At 37.5% G+C, this 18,804-nt stretch overlaps 1 protein-coding gene across 1 annotated transcript in view; it reads right to left on the bottom strand.

The window, feature by feature from the left end:
* LOC139745461 (bifunctional epoxide hydrolase 2-like) overlaps positions 1 to 18,804 on the bottom strand; it is a 75,041-nt gene that overhangs the window by 16,023 nt on the left and 40,214 nt on the right. Inside the window, exons 4-10 of the mRNA XM_071655851.1 lie at positions 17,533 to 17,723; positions 15,718 to 15,840; positions 13,062 to 13,130; positions 3,174 to 3,269; positions 2,429 to 2,507; positions 1,514 to 1,548; positions 92 to 118 (exon numbers count right to left, since the gene is read on the bottom strand). Coding sequence (XP_071511952.1) covers positions 92 to 118; positions 1,514 to 1,548; positions 2,429 to 2,507; positions 3,174 to 3,269; positions 13,062 to 13,130; positions 15,718 to 15,840; positions 17,533 to 17,723 — 620 coding nt within the window. The remainder of the gene's footprint in view (positions 1 to 91; positions 119 to 1,513; positions 1,549 to 2,428; positions 2,508 to 3,173; positions 3,270 to 13,061; positions 13,131 to 15,717; positions 15,841 to 17,532; positions 17,724 to 18,804) is intronic.

The raw sequence follows: 18,804 nt of genomic DNA, 5'->3' as shown, positions 1-18,804 counted from the left end.
AAACACCATTCAATTTACATAATCCCTGTGAATACATATAATTATCATCATCAAAAAAGAAATATCACAAAATAACACGAAATATACTCACAAGCGCCTCCAGGAATTCCCTCGTGTCCTGCAGAGATCATGATTTGGAGGGGTAAAAAAAAAAGAGAGAGAAAAATCTTCTGAATGTTGGAGAAGACTCATGATTATTGGATTTTAAATGGCAAGGACTAGTTTTCTTTAAATCATGATGCAACATGCTACCAAGGGTTCATGTTTTCGCAGATGATTGTTATGTCGAGTCCGATTTCAAGAAATGACTTGGTGAACTGGATTGAATTCAAAACTTTTGAGTAAACTTCAATAAGGTGTACAATCAATAGATTTACTGATCACATTGGCATAGTGGATTACTCTTGACTTTCCAAACGGAGGACCAGAGTTCGAGACTTGCAAAGTGCTTAGGCCTACGTCCATGGACGGGATGTTATTAGCCCTGGTGTCCCTCTTAACCCAGGTGTAAAATGGATATATCTGGCAATATTTCTGATAGAGGCTACCCTGGATAAAACTATGATGATAATGATTATGATTTTTATTGTTATTATAATAATAATAATAATAATAATAATAATAATAATAATAATAATAATAATAACTATTATTATTATCAATATCATCATCATCAGCATCATCATCATCATCATCATCATCATCATCGTAATTATCATTATCTTCCCTGTTCTGAAACATGAAATCATAAAATCCTGAGCATCTACCTTCCATTTTCGTATCAAACATCGCTTTCAAGTTTTGTTCTCTCTTTGTTTTTATCTATCATTTATTATCATTATCATAATCGCGATTATTGGGGGTCGTTCATATCGCGGCCATCGCTTATGAGCAGGGTTGGTAGATACGTAAAATCTACCAGCGTGCAACGTGTGCAATGAAAAAACAATGACGGAATTTTATGGCGAGTTTCCGTTGACATTGGAACTCTGTGGAGACAGCACCCAAGCTCGGCCTGCGTCGAGCTCCCGGCTCTGTCCGGGCCGGAAATTGGCTCGTTACCCCGGCGAGGAAACGGCCGCTGCTTGCTGAATTTCTCTTTCAACCGCAAGACAAACATGATTAAGAAGTTTTCGTGGTCCCCTGCAACCCTGCAATGTCCCTAGATTTCATGACAAACCCACAATTCCTAATAGTATGTTCCCCCTCATCTTGTATCGCTTTGAAGATCATTCGCACGTTTACCCATACACCCTGCTGATACCATGATGTGAATAGAGCGTCCACAAAGAAAGCGACATGCTTGAAAACAAGGACTTACGAACTGCTTTCCTAATTACCTCCCCCGTATAGATTGTCTAGGATGACTACAGTACATCTCGAATAAGTTACAAGGTGTTTAAAAGTTCAGATTGGATATACCACCTTGAATAGACATCTGACTATCTTCTATGAGTCCTCTCACAAAATCCCTAGTAATGTAGACGAATTATCTATAATTTATAGTACTCACCCGACAAAGAATCTGTAATTTGTACTGCTCGAAATCTGTACAAAAGAAATGAAAATGAAAGAATATCGCGATGTAGCTATGGTTGCAACATGTCCAGTGCTACTATATAATCACATTTGACAATTTTTTACAAGACGTACATTCGATTTCGAGAAACCGTGAGTAAAATATGTTCGTCACGTAAAGGTGTTCACTCGTTGTTCATAAGAAAACGGACTGAAAATTTATTTTCGTCGTAGATTCTGTAGAAGGGATGATTTTCCCGGGCAATGTCCCCCACAGAGTAATGCCTTTCATTTTACAGACTCTTCGCACATCACTCAATGCAAACTTTTAAAAAGAAACATGCGACTTTCAAGTTGCCGAGGTAATTTTGCCTCAAGTATTTCTTTAATCTATTTTGCATCAGGCCATATCCTTCGGAGAATTTGTTTGTTTGTTTGTTTGTTGCCACAGAAACGATTTTAAATGTCTTGAACAGGAAGGGTAGAAAACAACAACGAAGACATAGGAATGACTGAATTCATCGCGACTGTTCAAGAGCGTGTCTTCTTTTACATTTTCAAATTATGACTCAAAGACTCGTAAGACTCCGAAGACTCTTTATGTCCATAGATAAACGGATATACCATCCGGGGGCATCTTTAGATCCCGCCTCATATCTGTTATCTGAATTCGGGGGGAAAAGACATCATGGGTATTTGTGGCCCTGTGCATTAACGTTCAAGGTATACGGAAACATGATAATGCGTACGACTCACGTAGGCAGGGAAATACATGACATTCGTTTGCCACTTATACCAATATATCCGTACATTACATTTGTATGCAGATATAGATTATAGTATACACATTACAGAGAAGATATGATTATAAGAATATTCTCCGCGCATATGTAATGAATTAAGTGCATACCTGCAGGTTTACTACTCTCGCCGAATCCCTTGAGGTCCAGTGCTATGGCTCGGAAACCACACATGGCCAGGAGGGGGAGCTACGCAGAAGAACAGAACAAGATAAGAAAACGTCACGTATAGGTTTTAAAAATCATATTTATTTCGTATAGTCTATTATCATAGTATTTTAAAAAAGAGCCTAAACTTAGAGCGAATATTTCTTCTTCTTCTTCTTCTTCTTCTTCTTCTTCTTCTTCTTCTTCTTTTTGCAGTAGTGAATTGTTTTTTTTTTCCTTTAGTTTAGTTTTGGCTTATTACACCTGCCCTTTAATACGCAGTACAATCATCTGTTTTTGTTTATTCATATATTATTCACATATATACTCATATGCCTCTAACATAAACATATGAATATGAACTTTTACAAAAGAAATAAGTGCATATCTAAACTTTACAATGAACAATAAACGAAATTTATAAGTTTGCAAAATATTTTGAGTGCACAAAAGTGCTGGAATTGGGGAGTAATGCTAAAGAAGCAGTGCTTCTAGGTTACATTTATCCCAAACATAATAACATCAGTGGCGTAAATGAATTCTCGAAAGCAACATCGGCTTAGGAGAGTACACAGTCTTTACTTTCACATCTTATGTACGCAAATTTGACTGTCGTCACACTTCGATTTAATAGCTTTGATTTTTCTTCATCACGTGATTTCGAAAAGAAGTTTGAGCATTTGGGATTTTTAGGAGTACATGTATTACCTGATTTCTCCATGAGGCACAACTGTCGGGAATGTCATGGAATAGCAGCACAGGTGGACCGCTCCCCAGCTCCGTGAAATGGAACCTAACATTGCTCTAGAAACACAGGGCAGAAAGAAACAAAAATACAACTAGATTGAAATAGAACTAGTATATTGTCATAAAATGCCACAGATAGTTGTACAGTATATGACCTTTTTAACGTGTATGCATATGTACAGTATGCCCCCCCCCCAAAAAAAAAAAAAAAATTGCAATCAGATTTTCGCATTGATAACACCCAAATGCTACTTCAGGGTCTTAAAATATAACATTTTAGCTCTCTTTTGCAGAAAACCCCATTCAATTCGGTTAAGCGGTCACAGAGAAATGTGGATTGTTGTAAAGCTAGCACTTCGATGATCTTGTGTGTGAATACAATCACTGACAATATACAGAACTTGGAGGGAAGAGATTCCCGACATCCTCTATAAAACTCCTCATTTCTCTTTGACCACTGAAGCAAATCGAATGGGGTTTTCTGTAAGATGTGGGCAATGAGTTATAGTTTCATACCCTGAATTTGTATTTAGATTGATTCAATATTTTTAAAGATATCATTGCGGAGGGTCCCGTTGTATTTTTTTGGACATATGGTATTTGTTCAAAACCTAATGTGTCAGTCTCAAGTGCCAGTTTGTTTCTATTGCTGTTTTTCTTTTTAATTCAATCAGCAAAGATGGCTGGCTACTTCACACACAGACGTATTAGGTGATTAACACCGAAAGGTGAGGAAGACTCTTAGATGAAAACTGAGCTAATGCGGCGTCGCGTCCTTGCAGAGAGCTCGTCCTCACCCTTCTGTTGCCCTCAGACGACGATATATGCGCACGTTTTGCTCTAAATTCCTTCACTCATCTGTCGCCATGGCAACGGTCACGTGGACGCGCACTTGCACGTTCGATAGTCCAAATCCCAATTAAGCTCTATCTAATCCCACACCTGTTCTCGTATGAGCATCGCAGACGTTCGCTCTCTATTTTTTTCCCTTTCTACGCCTCATGTACACATCGCTATGATATCCTTCTTGAAGTTGAGCATATTATTCGCGCCCTTGGTCAGTGCCAAGCCAGATCGAGCAGGTGAAATGCAGACTTCATTGAACAACCTCTGTTTTTTTTTTTATAGTTTTATTTATTCATTTTCTTCTTTTCTCGGGGGGGGGGGGGGGGTAGGGTTTCATATTGCCAGAGACATTTTGGCGCAATGTGTCAGGTTGGGAAAGTACAAGTGACAATGGGCAGGAAACGTCCTGTAGCAAATAATTTAAATATAATTTCCCAGGGTGGAAGGTATAGAGCACAAACTATTAGAAAATGAGAGGCATTTTTTCAAAATTGGCAAAAAGTAGGAAGTTACGAAATTTCAAGATTTTGTATGTTTCAACAGAACAAAGACATTACAATTACAGTCGTAGAAGAACACGTGCAAATAAAACGAAGCTTTGTTTTCTTGGCTACACTTATGATGCGTACAAATTAGATTTAGTCAAGATTTAATGTTGGGAAGGTCAATGGGAAATTAAATTTTGTGAGGCCATTCGATTATCAACTCGCCTAATGTGCATATCTGTCTGCGACCAATGCACCGTGATTACACATAGTAAACCTTTCAAATGTTATAACATACTTCATGCATACTACTTTTTACAAAGCAAAAGTCTGTGCCATCCTAACTCATGCAGTGAAAAACGTGCCAAAACGAACCGAAAACAAGTTCTAAATGTTCCATGTGAGTGAGACCCCTGGCCTTTGTCCAAAATACATTTTCAATTTGCCATCTTAGTCACTCGATAGTGAAAGTAATTTTTGCTGAAGATTCATTATTGGCTAAGAGCATAACTTTCTGGTTGTTTCCTTGCTGCGCCCTTCTTAATGGGCATTCTCCTATATAGCTTATGACATCTTTGATAGTTAAACTCTATTAACAATACGTGATAAAAAGAAGGTATGTAGGTGTTCAACAGCCATGTCAACTTCGATCACTGGAAATTATATAGAACAGGTCTTGCGCTTCGGACCCTACTAGGCCTCTGTTGACTGCGCCCTCCACGAGCAAAACGAAAATGCGGCACACCACCAAGGGTTAAAGTCACTGAATTCTTCTCGTTTGAGAACAGTGCTTAAAGGATAACTCCCGATGATTTTCAGACTTTCGCATTTCAACATCTGTGAATTGGTTATGATGGGTACAGAGCTAGAGAATTTACAGCAACTGGGATAAGTAATAAGAATAATTCCAAAATTCATAACAAATCACAGTGAACAAGGGTGATGACAGAGCAACTTTACCATGCACGAGAATGCATGAATGAGTGCTAATACTCATGGAAGCAGAACAAAAGAAGAAAGCATGCACGGATTCTAAACAACTGAGCTTGTTAAGCAAGTGGTCTTGTAATGATATTACTTTGGTACATTACAGGAATATGTGAGTTTCCTATATGTCATCATCCTTGTTCAGTGTAATTTGTTTCGAAATTTTTTAAGAGTATATTTTTTTCTTCTCAAGGACCACAACATATTTCACAAATTTATCCATGGCACTATCGATTTATGTACTACATGATGTAAAATTATGAAAGTCGTCTGGAATGCCCTTTGTATGTCATTAAACGAGATGACGTCTAGTTAGATGATAAACTACGTAAGTTTTATTATAGAAGCTTCTCAATGCCATGTGATGTAATCTAGCTTTTTCGACATGAACGGAAAATCGTAATGAAAGTGGGGAGGTAAAGGGACGAGACAAGACAAATGCGCTGTGCGGCAAGCAATGACCGTGAGGACTTAATTAATCACACGGATGTTACATAATCTGTCCTGTGAATCACGTGTCACAAGGCCTGCTACAGACTCTCACTGCTTTCCTCATCTACTACGTTATTGTGGCATAACACAAAATACTAGAAAGTGGATCATTAGTCTCTTCACAGTAACATCTCGAAGGTTTGGTTTTTAGGTTAAAGGGATGGTACAGTATTGGTGGAGATGAAAATTGGGCTTTTAACTTTTTGCGAGATACCAAGAAAACAAATATGATATAGTACAGAGCATACCATTTTAAGAGGAATTCAAAGTTTATTTGATGAAAATCGGGTTTGGAATGACTGAAACATCCAAAAACAAAATAAAACAAAGCGATCGTTGTTAAGTGTGGGTCCCACACTTTATTAGAATTGCCCTTTTTGGGATATCTCAGCCATTTCAAAACCAATTTTCATCAAATAAATGATGAATTCCTCATAGAATTGCATGCTCTTTCATATTTCATAAGAGGTTCCTCATTATCTCACCAAAAAAAAAAAAAAATGTTAGAAACCTGAAATTAGGTCTCAACCAAAACTATACTATCCCTTTAAAGAGTGTGTACAGTTCTGGTCGATGTGAAGATTTAGATTTTAACGTTTTGCGAAATATTCAGAAACCACTCTATGAAATGTCAAAGAGCATGCAATTATAAGGGGTATCAAAAGTTTATTTGATGAAAATCGGATTTAAATAGGCTGAGATATCCAAAAACAAGGTGAAACAAAGAGGTCTTAATAAAAGGCGTGGCCTGTAGTCTTTTATTATTATAACTTTTTTGATATCTCAGTCATTTGAAAACTAATTTTTATCAAATAAACGTTGAATCCTTCTTAAAATGACATGCTCTTTCATATTTCATAAGAGGTTTCTCATTATCTCACTTGGGAATGTAAAAAACATGAATCCCCACCTCAACCAGTACTGTACAGCCCCTTTAAATAACTCTACACCAATAACATTGCAGTAGAATTCTCTAGTTGGTGGATTTGTTTGTTCTTTTGTTTGTTTGTTTGCTTGCTTGCTTTTAGTTGTTTTTGTTCCTTTATCACAATGTTTTATCATAATCCTTTGTCGCTTTTTAAAGATGCAGTCAACTTATCCCCCAAAAGACGAATGTGAATATCAATGACTAAACTGTTGTTGCATGCATAACATTCTTTTGCCTTCCAAACATTTTTTTTTTATAACTTTGTCTGCTACTTGAAAGCCTGTACAAGCTCGCCATAGCTAGGGATTTTTTTTTCATTTATTCATAAGAACAGAAATTCCTTTAGGAATGCTAAAATATCTCTAAGTCAAGACGGTTTATAGATCAGCTTTGTGGTATTAAGTTGAAGATTGAAAGACGCTGACCAAAGTGATTTTCACGATCTAAAGCAAGTGGAAATCCGCCTTTCTTGAATCCGGATTGGTTAAGCAGGTAAAAATTGTTCGCACCTGGCAGATCCTCGGGGAACATTGCATGAGGACATCGTTCCATGCCCCCTCCCCCTTATTTTTTTCGAACAACAATAACAAAAGGAATTCCCTTCAATTAATTTGCTAAGATATAGGGAGTCATTAAAACGCACAGCGTTATTGGCAATTTTCACTGACGAAAAAATGGGTGAGTGCCTCTGACTAAGAATTAACTTGTAGAAAATCTGAAAGAAATTACATGACTCAGCTTCGAATGAAAAGGGGATTTTGGACAGTACCCGATGGTCCTTCGTTCATTTATACTAGTACATGCTCGTGTATATATCAATGACAAAAGCCGATATAATCAACAGTTTGCAAAGCGTTTAACCATTTTGAAAGCTAGTTGCTTAAGTTTGCTTCGCACATGTCCAAACAATAACCAATGACAAAAAAGAGGGCTCGAGATGGGTATATCTACTATTTTTTTAAGTTGTGTTTAAGTTTGTTGCTAAGCTAAGTTGTAAAATTTTCAGTTCCAGGACAGATTGGATTCAATTTCTATAGGTTAGACTGAATTTAGCCCAACTCTTCCTTTTTATTCTTATCATTTGAAAACATACCTCTTTTCATGTCAATAATGACAAGACATCACAAAACATCATTTCATTACATTACTCGAACAAAGATTGTGACAATATCTCATTCACAATCACGTCTATGATGGAATATTATCGGGAAAAAAACCCGCTTACAATCTTAACAGAGAAGTTGAATATAAGATGATAAACTTTGAAGTTATTGCTACGCCTATTATTTCAATGAACCGTTATTCTGTAATTGGCATCAGTCAGTCGACACAATCTTTCTTCAAATGAGTCCCAACTGAACTTGTCGCGGACGCGGCTGGCTTTCGAGAGCCGAGATGGTTTTACAGGCCCGTCCAGCTGGTATTCGAGGAGGAGAAGTGGACAGACAGCACTCGTCATGCAGGTCTGCTATCAATTTGGAAAAGTTCGCCTCCCTTTGTATTAAAGTCCGGCGTCAAGTATCAACCTTCTTTGTATTCATGTCCAGGTATAAAGATATGAATACAACAGATAGTTAGATAGACAGATAGACAGAAAGATGGGGAGGCAGAGATAGAGAGAGAAATCCGACTGCGTTATCTGTCCTGGTGATATGAGACTCATGGTCACCGAGGACGTGACAAAGCGCATGAGCGAGTTTCTTTAACCCTCGACAAACTTTTTTTTAGCTCTTATAGCTAAATTCTGCAAGGGAACGTCCTCAGTGACCGGTAAACGGCCAGGGAGGGGTGTTGTATGATGAGAAACTTGTCACAAGTTGAATTTTGGAAAAAAGTTGTGCTTGCACTCTTGAAACGAGGTTTCAGAATATACGGTGGATCTTCCGTGCACCATCACTAAATCACAATATTGCATAAGAGGCACTAAAGTAATGATCGGTGACGTTGTTGATGATAAAGATTATGATAATGATGATGACGATGATAATGATTACAGTACTTCTACTATACTAATGATTACAGTACTTCTACTATACTAATGATTATGATGATGATAATGATAGAATACTAATACTGATACCAATACCAATACTAATAGTCATACTGATACCAATACCAATACTAATACTAATACTAATACTAATACTAATACTAATACTAATACTAATACTAATACTAATACTAATACTAATACTAACACTTATATAATACTAATAGTAGTACTCATACTCACTACTACTTATACAGGTACTTATACTAATACTAATGATAACTATCATCATTATCATTATCATCATTATTACTACATGTAATAAGAGAAGTAAAAGTATGATAAGCTGTGTTACCCAGGGATGTCAAGCATTTCAGGCACAACAAAATGGGATGTGAAAATAAAGAAAAAACTGATTTTCAAGACGTTATATCTATAATGTTCTTGTTCATGGAAATTTGATTATAATGTGCTTTAGGTTCTCCTTACAACTCTCATAATAGACATTTCACTTATATTCACGAATTCAAATAGGTGAAGGTATATATCGCGAAAGTTAGGAATGCTGGTTTTACTATAGTAACTGCAATATAGCCACTGACGAAGGTGGATTCCGACACAAAATCCAAACAAGAATCAGAATGCAAGACATACTTTCATTCAAAATTGGAGGGACCGTATTTGTTTATAGAGTTAGATGGTATGGAGGGCATAGAGATCGGTCCTTAAGAACCCTTGAGTTTCAGCAGGAAGAAACAAACAAACAAACAAACGAAAATTTCAGGATAGAAATGAAACATATCACCTGGAAACCAAACATGAATCATATCAAATATTGCGAAGTGAGTGTGTTTTCTTGTTTTTTTTTCATTTTTTTTTACTGAACAGATTTGTTGTATTAAATGTTTGTTTGCAATACACGTCTCCATAGGAAATTATCTACAGGTGTGAGATATGTATCTCAAAGCCAGGGACATTTTCACGGTGGGAAAAGATTCCTTTTGTATGGAGGCACGGTCGGTAACATGGGAGAGAGCAGTAGGCAAGGTATTGGCTTTATACACCTTTGGAAGGGGAGGGGTGTATGCTTTCTCCATAAGATATGCATTAGGTCATTGCAGGTTGCCTCTATATAATGAAAGATATAGGTGTATATCAAAGTGGTATGCCCTGTAGATATAGCTCTAGAAGTTGCACTGAATGAAAATAATTACGTGATATATGCAGCTGAAGTTATCTATATCTAACATGCTTCCACACGTTCAGTCATTTTCAGTTATGAATTACGTCAGCTGTATCTAGGACAAAGCTTGGTTTTATTCAAGAGAAAGCAAAGTGGTTATGCAAGATCGAATCTTCTTCAGAAATATATAAAAATGAAATGAATGATATGAATATGGAACACATATCCTTGAATTTTTTGGAGTGAGGCATTTTGAAAGTGGTGAGATGGAGGTTAGGACACTTGTCAGAATTTTGTCTAGGAAATATGACATGATTCCAAAGGAATTGTTATGATGACTCAATGATAATGACTAACAAATCAGCTAGAATTTCGACTTATCCTAAAACCTTTATTCTGTATTCTCAACTATTGAAGATGATTCAGAGCTTTCTCAAACGACAGACGTGTGATAGTAGTGACTAGTATAATTAATGATAGTAATGATTGGAGATAATTATATTGTTCATCTAAATATAGTGATCCGCAATTTACAAGCTCTGTTTGTCAGTAGATAACTCTTTTCCATCATTGCATTTAATTTTCTGTCATCCTTGTAACGAATTGTATTGTTCCTCCTATCATCCAATTCATTTGGTATATCGTACTTTGTGATATACTTACAATGATTCAACTTTTGTCTCACAAAATGTTAAAACAGTATGATTGTAAAATATGTGCTTATAGTATGACCTTTTTTGTTAGATAGAAATCAAGTATATCTGACTTGCATGCATCGCGAACTGTAAACTGTTCCACAGGAATGTTGACCTCAACCTCTTAAACGTCCTATACTCCTTGAACGAAGTACAACCCGCGTACTTGCAAAGAACGTCCTCACAGTCTATATAACCGTGGTCTAAGCAAGGAGGTACTCTAGGCTCGCCTAGTACCTCCTTGGTCTAAGCAAGTCCCTGCGATGATGGTAATCTCGTTAACCCTTATTCCCCCCACGTCGTGTCAATTCATTTCTGTTTTTCTGTTAAGTTTGCAGCGGTGCATGAGGTCGTTATTTTGACATCAACCTAAATCGCTACACACTGACTATATCCATCCACCCTCTGAATTCTATAAATACAATCTGTCTACACAATATCATAAAGTACGATATAATTGCTCTGCATGTTCCGTTTCCCTATGCCAGGGCAAAACGCTAATGAGCCACCCCATCCCTAGCGTGGTGCGGAACTCCCGTTCAGAAGCCAGTGAGGTTTTTCTCTCTTGTGAGGGGGAAAAAAACTTGGCCGGTTAGGGCAGCAAGTTCACAGTCGCCATATTCAGGAAGAGGGCCTGATTTGAGCAGTCTTTCCACCACCTGATCATTATCAAGGCCGCAGTGAAAGACGAAATTAAATTATTATCAAACAATCGGCAAGCAGTGACAAGAAAAAATTAGGCAAGTAAAAGAGAGAGAGAGAGAGAGAGAGAAAACAAGAACGGGCTGCAACTCAGCTAACCACATCGTTCGGCTAGGCGCAGCGAAACGACGGTGAGAAAACAGTAATCATGCCTCGCTTCTCTCGTTAAACTGCAGCTACGCCGGTTTTCTCCATACAACAAACTAGTCGGTAAATTCACAGTGTTTTGTATCAAAGCTTGCCGCACAAGATTTTAAAAAAAAGAAAGAGAAATGAAGATAAAACCTTACTAACTATTGCTGGATGAAGAATGTGTCTCGAGAGACTCTTTCTAAGAAAAGAAAATACTCTGAATAGTATATTTATATGTTCATGGAATAATGAATGGTGACGCCACAATACTCTTTATGAGCGATGAGCGGCCATGAAAAAAATAATAGCCATGTACAACACGCACGCACACGCACGCACGCACACACACACACACACATACACACACACACATACACACACACGCACAGAGTGAAAAACAGGATCTTATTCTAAAAGTTAGTGTGAGGAGATAGCTTCATATAGATAAACATAATTTAGCGAAGAAATAAACGACATCATCGCATTATTTTTAGGACAACGATGACCCTTCAAACTAATGAGAAAATTTTGTATCCCATTCATGCTCACGTGCTGTCAGATAAAATGTTCAGAGGGGGAAAAATCCATGTTATCCTCCAAAAAATCAGTACGTCAGGAAGGCCAAAATTATGTCATTATTGTTTCTAAGTTATAATTTATCATCTTTTGTAACATCAATTTATCCACTCAGTCTTTTATCTCTCTAAATTTTTGTCTTATCTCATTTCACTATCTCTGCTATAATTTCCACGGTATCCAAGGAATTCTCTGTTCATGGTGAATCAGGAGAATACATGAACCCTTAGCAACTCTGAGGTAGGTAAAATCCTCGTCACCAACACAGCGTTTCAACAACAACAAACAAACAAACAACAACCCACTACTACCACCACCACCACCACCAACAACAACAACAATACTGCAACTCAAGAGTGCCGCGTGTAGCATTATTGTCTCTTTCCTAGCCCTGCTTCTAGCTACTGTTAGTCTGGCTTCCAGACCATCTGCTTTTGCTATTTTTTTTATTCAATTCAGTTCAGTTCTATAGATTATTAATTTCCATCATCAAAAAAGAAAAAGAGAACATGATTCAAAGCGGTACAAGTTGTCGATCTGTCTTTCATTCGTCTGATAAGGGCAGTTTTTTTTTTCAAATACAATATAAAGCATATGCACAAATGATGTCATAAAAAAAAAGTACTTCTCAGAATATTAACGCCCTCTAACAAGGAAAGAAGCAGAAGGCTGAGGTGGATGGTCCTGCCCAGTGGTCCTGCCCAAGGCATGCTGAAGGCAAAGGCGGCGGCCACTTCGTCGCCACGGAGGGCGCAATTTGTGGAAGGGACTTAAATTGGCAGAGGGTCTGGAAACTAGACTAAGCTACTGTATACTTTCATCCAATAGCTTACCCTGGTAGTGACGTAGGCGTGCGTGATTCGGTCTACATCTGCAGCGATGGGTCCCGCCGGCGTACACACCTGCAGAGGGGCAGATTTCAATCAGAGAAGAAAGAATGACCCCTTGTCGTGAACCCAGTAAACTTCGAAGGGGGGAAAACTCGAGGCGGGAAATCGAGGATTAATTCCTCACTGACTTGAAATTCGATCCCATCCAATAATGAAGAGAGGATGAAAAGAAGAAAGTGGCGAGCAATGATGGTTATAAAAAAAGGGGGAGAAGAAGAAGAAAAAAGATTGCATACTAATGCCCGATAAGCGATCTCAAGATCGACCGTGTAGATTAATATGTCAAGTTGTTTAAGGTCAACGTTCATCCCTAGTTGGGCAATCTTCCGTTCTGGATGTTGTCAAAGAACAAAGAATTGGATGAAGAATAAAGGTTGACATGTTGAAACAATGACCAGGGGGTAAAGCCTCGTTCCCCTTCTCTCCATCCCCATCCCCCCTCTCTCCCCCTCTCTTTCTCCTGTCCTGCAAACCCCATCTGATTGAGTCCCCCAAAATAAATTCCGAACATAAGTTATATACCCTTGGCCTACTCGGCATACGAGGACAGTCTCGTCGCATTACGTCTTGGTTTCTGTCCATACTTTTGTATTGGCATATTTATATGATATTATACACCCTTATGAAATATATATGTACGTAGCATGATCGTCATTATCAAGTCATGTAATTGTGTGTCTAGACAAAGATTGCTTAAACTATGGGAATATCTACAACCGTTTGATTAACGACCTTCGACACACTACACACAAAGTTGTCCTGATCTATAATTCGTCATTAATTCGTCCTTTTCCTTCACTTATTACATTATGCGACCGCCGCCTATTAGTCGTAATCTGATGACCAAGAACGTGGAGAATCCCCTAAATCCTCCCTTCTTTTAATCTCCCTCAATGAATAATAACGTTCTGACTGATGACGGATATCCGAGGAATTGAAAAGCTTAGGAAAACGATTTATTCTTAAAGGGATCCGAGATAAATACGATATTATGCGTGTCTATCCAGTCATGCTAACAACATTTCCATTATAACTAAGATGAAGTGGATATGCTACACCCCGATCCAATGAAGTCTTTTCCTTCGGTTTTCTTTCTTTCAGGGTCATCACATAATGACTGAATGACTACATTGTTGGTCAAATCCCGTCACGCTAGACGAAGCTGTTATCCTCCCTGGTTCTGCCTTGATTAATTTCATTGTTTTAACTCGAGGTTAAAATCTTCTTTTCCCTTTGTTGTTGTTGTTGTTGTTCCTTCAGTAACCCCCAATAATAACAAACAAAACAAAACACAAAAATAAGAGAACTAAAAAGATGCCGTATTGCCTCCATGCCTTTTATCCGAGTCAAGCAAACTGCTACAGATGAAGCAAAGTTAACACGGTCTCCTTCACCTGTACCTTGAAATACGATCTGTTCTTGTATACACGTAATAATATCTAAAGGAAGTAAATAAGTATTCTTATATTGATATTACATTTGTACAAGTTGACTAAATAAAACAGACTGACTCACAAAGTGAAGATATGACAGGGTTTCTTTGAAGCACGAAATAAGATGCAAAGAACGTGAGGCGAATCCGCCTTTAAGAAAAGCGTATTGCGGGCTAATTGTGACTTAAAAACCGTATTGTACGTGACATGACTGCTAGTTGCATGGTAGCATCTCAATATTCGTCTCAATCACACGTCGCATTAAAGGGATTATATCATGTCTAGGAGAGGAGTTAATCATGTCTCATTCAATCTTCGCTATACGTGACGAGGTGCAACAGTGAGTGAGCGAATGACTTACAAACGGAGTGCAGAATACTCTAACCTTTCTCTCTTTTTCCCCACCCCTTCTCTCTCTTCTGATATCAAACATGAGTGTTACTTTACAAATTCACATCAACAGGTATCTATGAGTTATAGACTAAGCATGCAGAACAATCCCTTTATATTATTATTATCATTATTATTATTTCGTTTTATCAAACACACTTTTCGAAGCGCAGTTAATATCCGCTACCTTCACGTCGAATAAAAAATAAGGGAAAATATAAATCTACATACTCATAATCTATACACACATAGAAAATAATCACATTAGAATATCGAAGATATTTTTGTTGTCCATAAAAAGTAGCTGTTGATTATATTTTTTCGTTTTAAAATCTGGTATAATACCATTCAAAACTACTGAGTTAACTTTGTTTTATGCAGTAACAATTTATTTGAACACAGCAAAACTCATCCGTGTTGAGAAATCTTGTGCCATGTAATTCCCTGATTTCTAAAGGAACCGAAGGCAAATTTCATGCAACTATTATGTCACGTATGTAATTTAAAGGAAAGCATGTTGTTTTAGCAAATGAAAATGACAACATCAACTAAATCCCCTTATTATTGCAACTTAATGTTGTTGTTGTTGTTGTTGTTATTGTTATTGTCGATGTAAACTTTTCTTTTTAATGCATGGAAATGAAGTGTGTCTCATTGACCTGTATATTGTAATTTCATCAGCACTTCAATAGAAACTATTGGTACCTTTGGATCGAAAAACCAACAAACAAACAAACAAACAAACAAACAAACAAACAAACAAACTTTCCACTTACGTTCACACCAGTCATCATCTTCAGTTGCTGCAGAGCTCCGTGCGTTTCTTCCACGAGAATAGTGGACATCCCCAGGGCCTCGGCCGCTCTCGTGTTCACTTGTGAGTCATCCAAGAACAGGGCCTTTGAAAGAAGAGCATAGAAATCTTAATTTCATTTCATTTCATTTCATTTCATTTCATTCCATTTCATTCCATTATATTTCATTTCGGTTCATTTCCTTTCATTACATTACATTTTATTTCGATTCATTTCATTTCATTTCCCTTCATTCTATTTTGTTTCATTTCATTTTATTCTATTTCATTTCATTTCATTTCATTTCATTTCATTTCATTTCATTTCATGTCATGTCATGTCATGTCATGTCATGTCATGTCATGTTGAGTCATGTCATGTCATGTCAAGTCATGTCATGTCATGTCAAGTCATGTCATGTCACGTCACGTCACGTCATGTCACGTCACGTCATTTCATTTCATAGAGAGGAAGAAAGAAAAGAAGAGAAAAGGGAACGATGTAAAGAAAGAAAGAAAGAAAGAAAGAAAGAAATAGGCGTTATCGGAGGATTAGGGATGACAGAGCTCACAGATGCGTATTTCCCAATTAAGCTAGGACTCTCCCAGATTAATTTGTGCCCAATGAAGTTTTCAAAGTGTTTTATTTAGTGGGACATGGTTACCACCTTGTGATTAATTGAGCGCTTCCAGCTCGGATCAAGATTGCACCAATTCGAGACTTTTCATGATTTTATCAAGAAACGTACGTGATGGAAGAAACGCTCGTTGAGATTAGAAAAGGATGATTTTTATCACCCCTTAATGAACTCATTTGACTGTCCGAGAGATACATTGCTCTCCGATAAAAGTCAAGAAAGTAAAAAATGAACATGAATAAGATTCTCAATCCGTAATCCCAACAAGCAAATTATACTCAAATATCAGGCACACGTAGGAGTTGTGGAATAAGAAATGATATTACACTCGCCTGACGAGAACACGTATACAATCAACTTTCATGCTTTATTCACATCCGATTTACAAGTATAACTTGCAATATTCATGACATTGTTTTGCGTCATAGACTATAGTTATACAATGTGTGTTGAAATTAAATCAGCAACTCCAGAGAGGTTTGCGAGGCACTTGTTTGAGACCAACAGTTTTAGGACTTTCAGAAATACCCGAGAATTTAAAAGTAACTATCAGAATATTCTATAATCATGTGATTATGTGACCGATATTACTGCAAAGCAAAAACATGTGACACTTGATAATTGGATATACAGGGTGGCCCAGAAAGAACGGAACACCTGAGATCTTTAATTTCAGCAATATTGTTGCAAATATGTCATTTGTAGATGAAACAAAAACCCAGCTTTAGTGCTTCAAAATAGTTCTAAAATGTGAGTTAGCGATAGAAACAAGCAATGCAAAAAAAAAAATGAATCAGTATAGGCAATGTTAAGTATTGTTAAATATACTAAATGTGAACAATAGTTTCAATAAAATGTTTCTAGACTAAACCATCTATAGTTATGGTTTATTGAGAAAAGTACTTATTTCTCCTTATATTTTAGGCTTTATTGCGAAATGTTCATATGGTAGGATGTTTTATGATACAACTGACCTACTCATATGCATCAAATGTGATATCTCGAACATTCTTAAAATCACTGCTCCCAATAGTAAACAGCTTTAAGTATTTTCTCCACGAAAGATCTGTACGGTTGCGCTTGCTTTAATTGAATGCATGCTCGTGTTGTTCATTATGTGTATTTGGTCGTTATGACAATTTGTTCTTTTTCATCAATACCTGATTTGCCTCTGTGCCGAGTCGCGACAGAGCTTCGTCGAATATCCTCGGGTCCGGCTTTCGGATTCCGAGTCGACACGACTCCACGAACTCGTCGAAGTAGAAGCCGAGCGCCGTGAGTCCTCGGGCTCCGTAGCCTCGGTTCAAGGAATCGTCGATGTAATTATTGGTGAGTGCGCACGTCTTGAAACCTATACAAAAATAGATGAATGATGATAAACAAATAAAGATGATGAAAGCAGTAAATCAATCAGTGACAAAATGACCACATAACAGTATTTATGTGAGGAAAAAACAAGACAAATATGGCAGGTGCCGAAACAGGTTTTAAAATATCACTTATTTCACTTGAGAGTTCTTACACAGTGATAAACCTGTCACAGTTGACTTCATTCACAGACACGTCATGTATTTTCTCTCCATAAAGAAAGCAGTGTTTATTGTCATGATTGTTTCTTTCTGAAACGAAATACAGATTGAGTTTGACACAGTGAAAGTCAGTTCTTTTTTATGAGCACGTCCTCTTTCTCAAAACTCTCTAGATTTATTTTCAATTATTCTTTCAGTAACAACAACATAGGAATTTGACGAAAATTCAGGCGAGAATACTTAGGTTATATATAGTGCGATGATTTACTACTTTTTTTCGGGGGGGGGGGTTGGGGGATGAGTTTGATGATGACAAATGTTTCCTAGATTTTGCTACGACACAACACGAACTTTCACTGTAATGCCAAAGGTGCGGTGAGTTCGACTAAACAACTGTGGACAAAAAGTTGCAACAAAATTGGGATTTCACCTGAACCCATAAGCAATCGAAAATTCACTTATCAAAGAATAATCATTCACCGGGAACGTTACAAACTGAATTTTCCTTCCCGTTTCAAACCGGTGCGCGCCCGTGAACTTGCCATGCCACCCACGAATCATCGAGACGAAAATTCTCCATGGTTTTTTTTACTGTGCATGTCTGGGGCTTTGCTCCGCATAATTGGTGTCGTGGGGATAAGTAAAGGAAACATGCCATGCGTGGATTACGCGGCTCAAATATCCATTGCCTATTCGAAACTTCGAAAGATGTTGTAAAAGTCTTGTCTTTTCTATCCCTCATCATCCCCTCCCCATCCTCTCTCTTCACTCCGACCAAACCCCCCCTCCACTTCTCCCCCACCCCCTAAAAAAAAGTCAACAAGAAGTAAATAACAAGAAAAATATGAAGAGTATAATGAGAGAAGTGCAAGAGCTCAGAATCGGAACTAAACACTGTCAAAG

The sequence above is a fragment of the Diadema antillarum genome, unplaced genomic scaffold (genome assembly GCF_040938485.1).
Source record: "Diadema antillarum isolate AM-2024a unplaced genomic scaffold, OU_Dant_1.0 seq00001268_RagTag, whole genome shotgun sequence".
NCBI classification, from domain to species: Eukaryota; Metazoa; Echinodermata; class Echinoidea; order Diadematoida; family Diadematidae; genus Diadema; species Diadema antillarum.
Note: the sequence above shows the minus strand (reverse complement) of the source record. Positions and strands in the feature narration are given on the sequence as shown.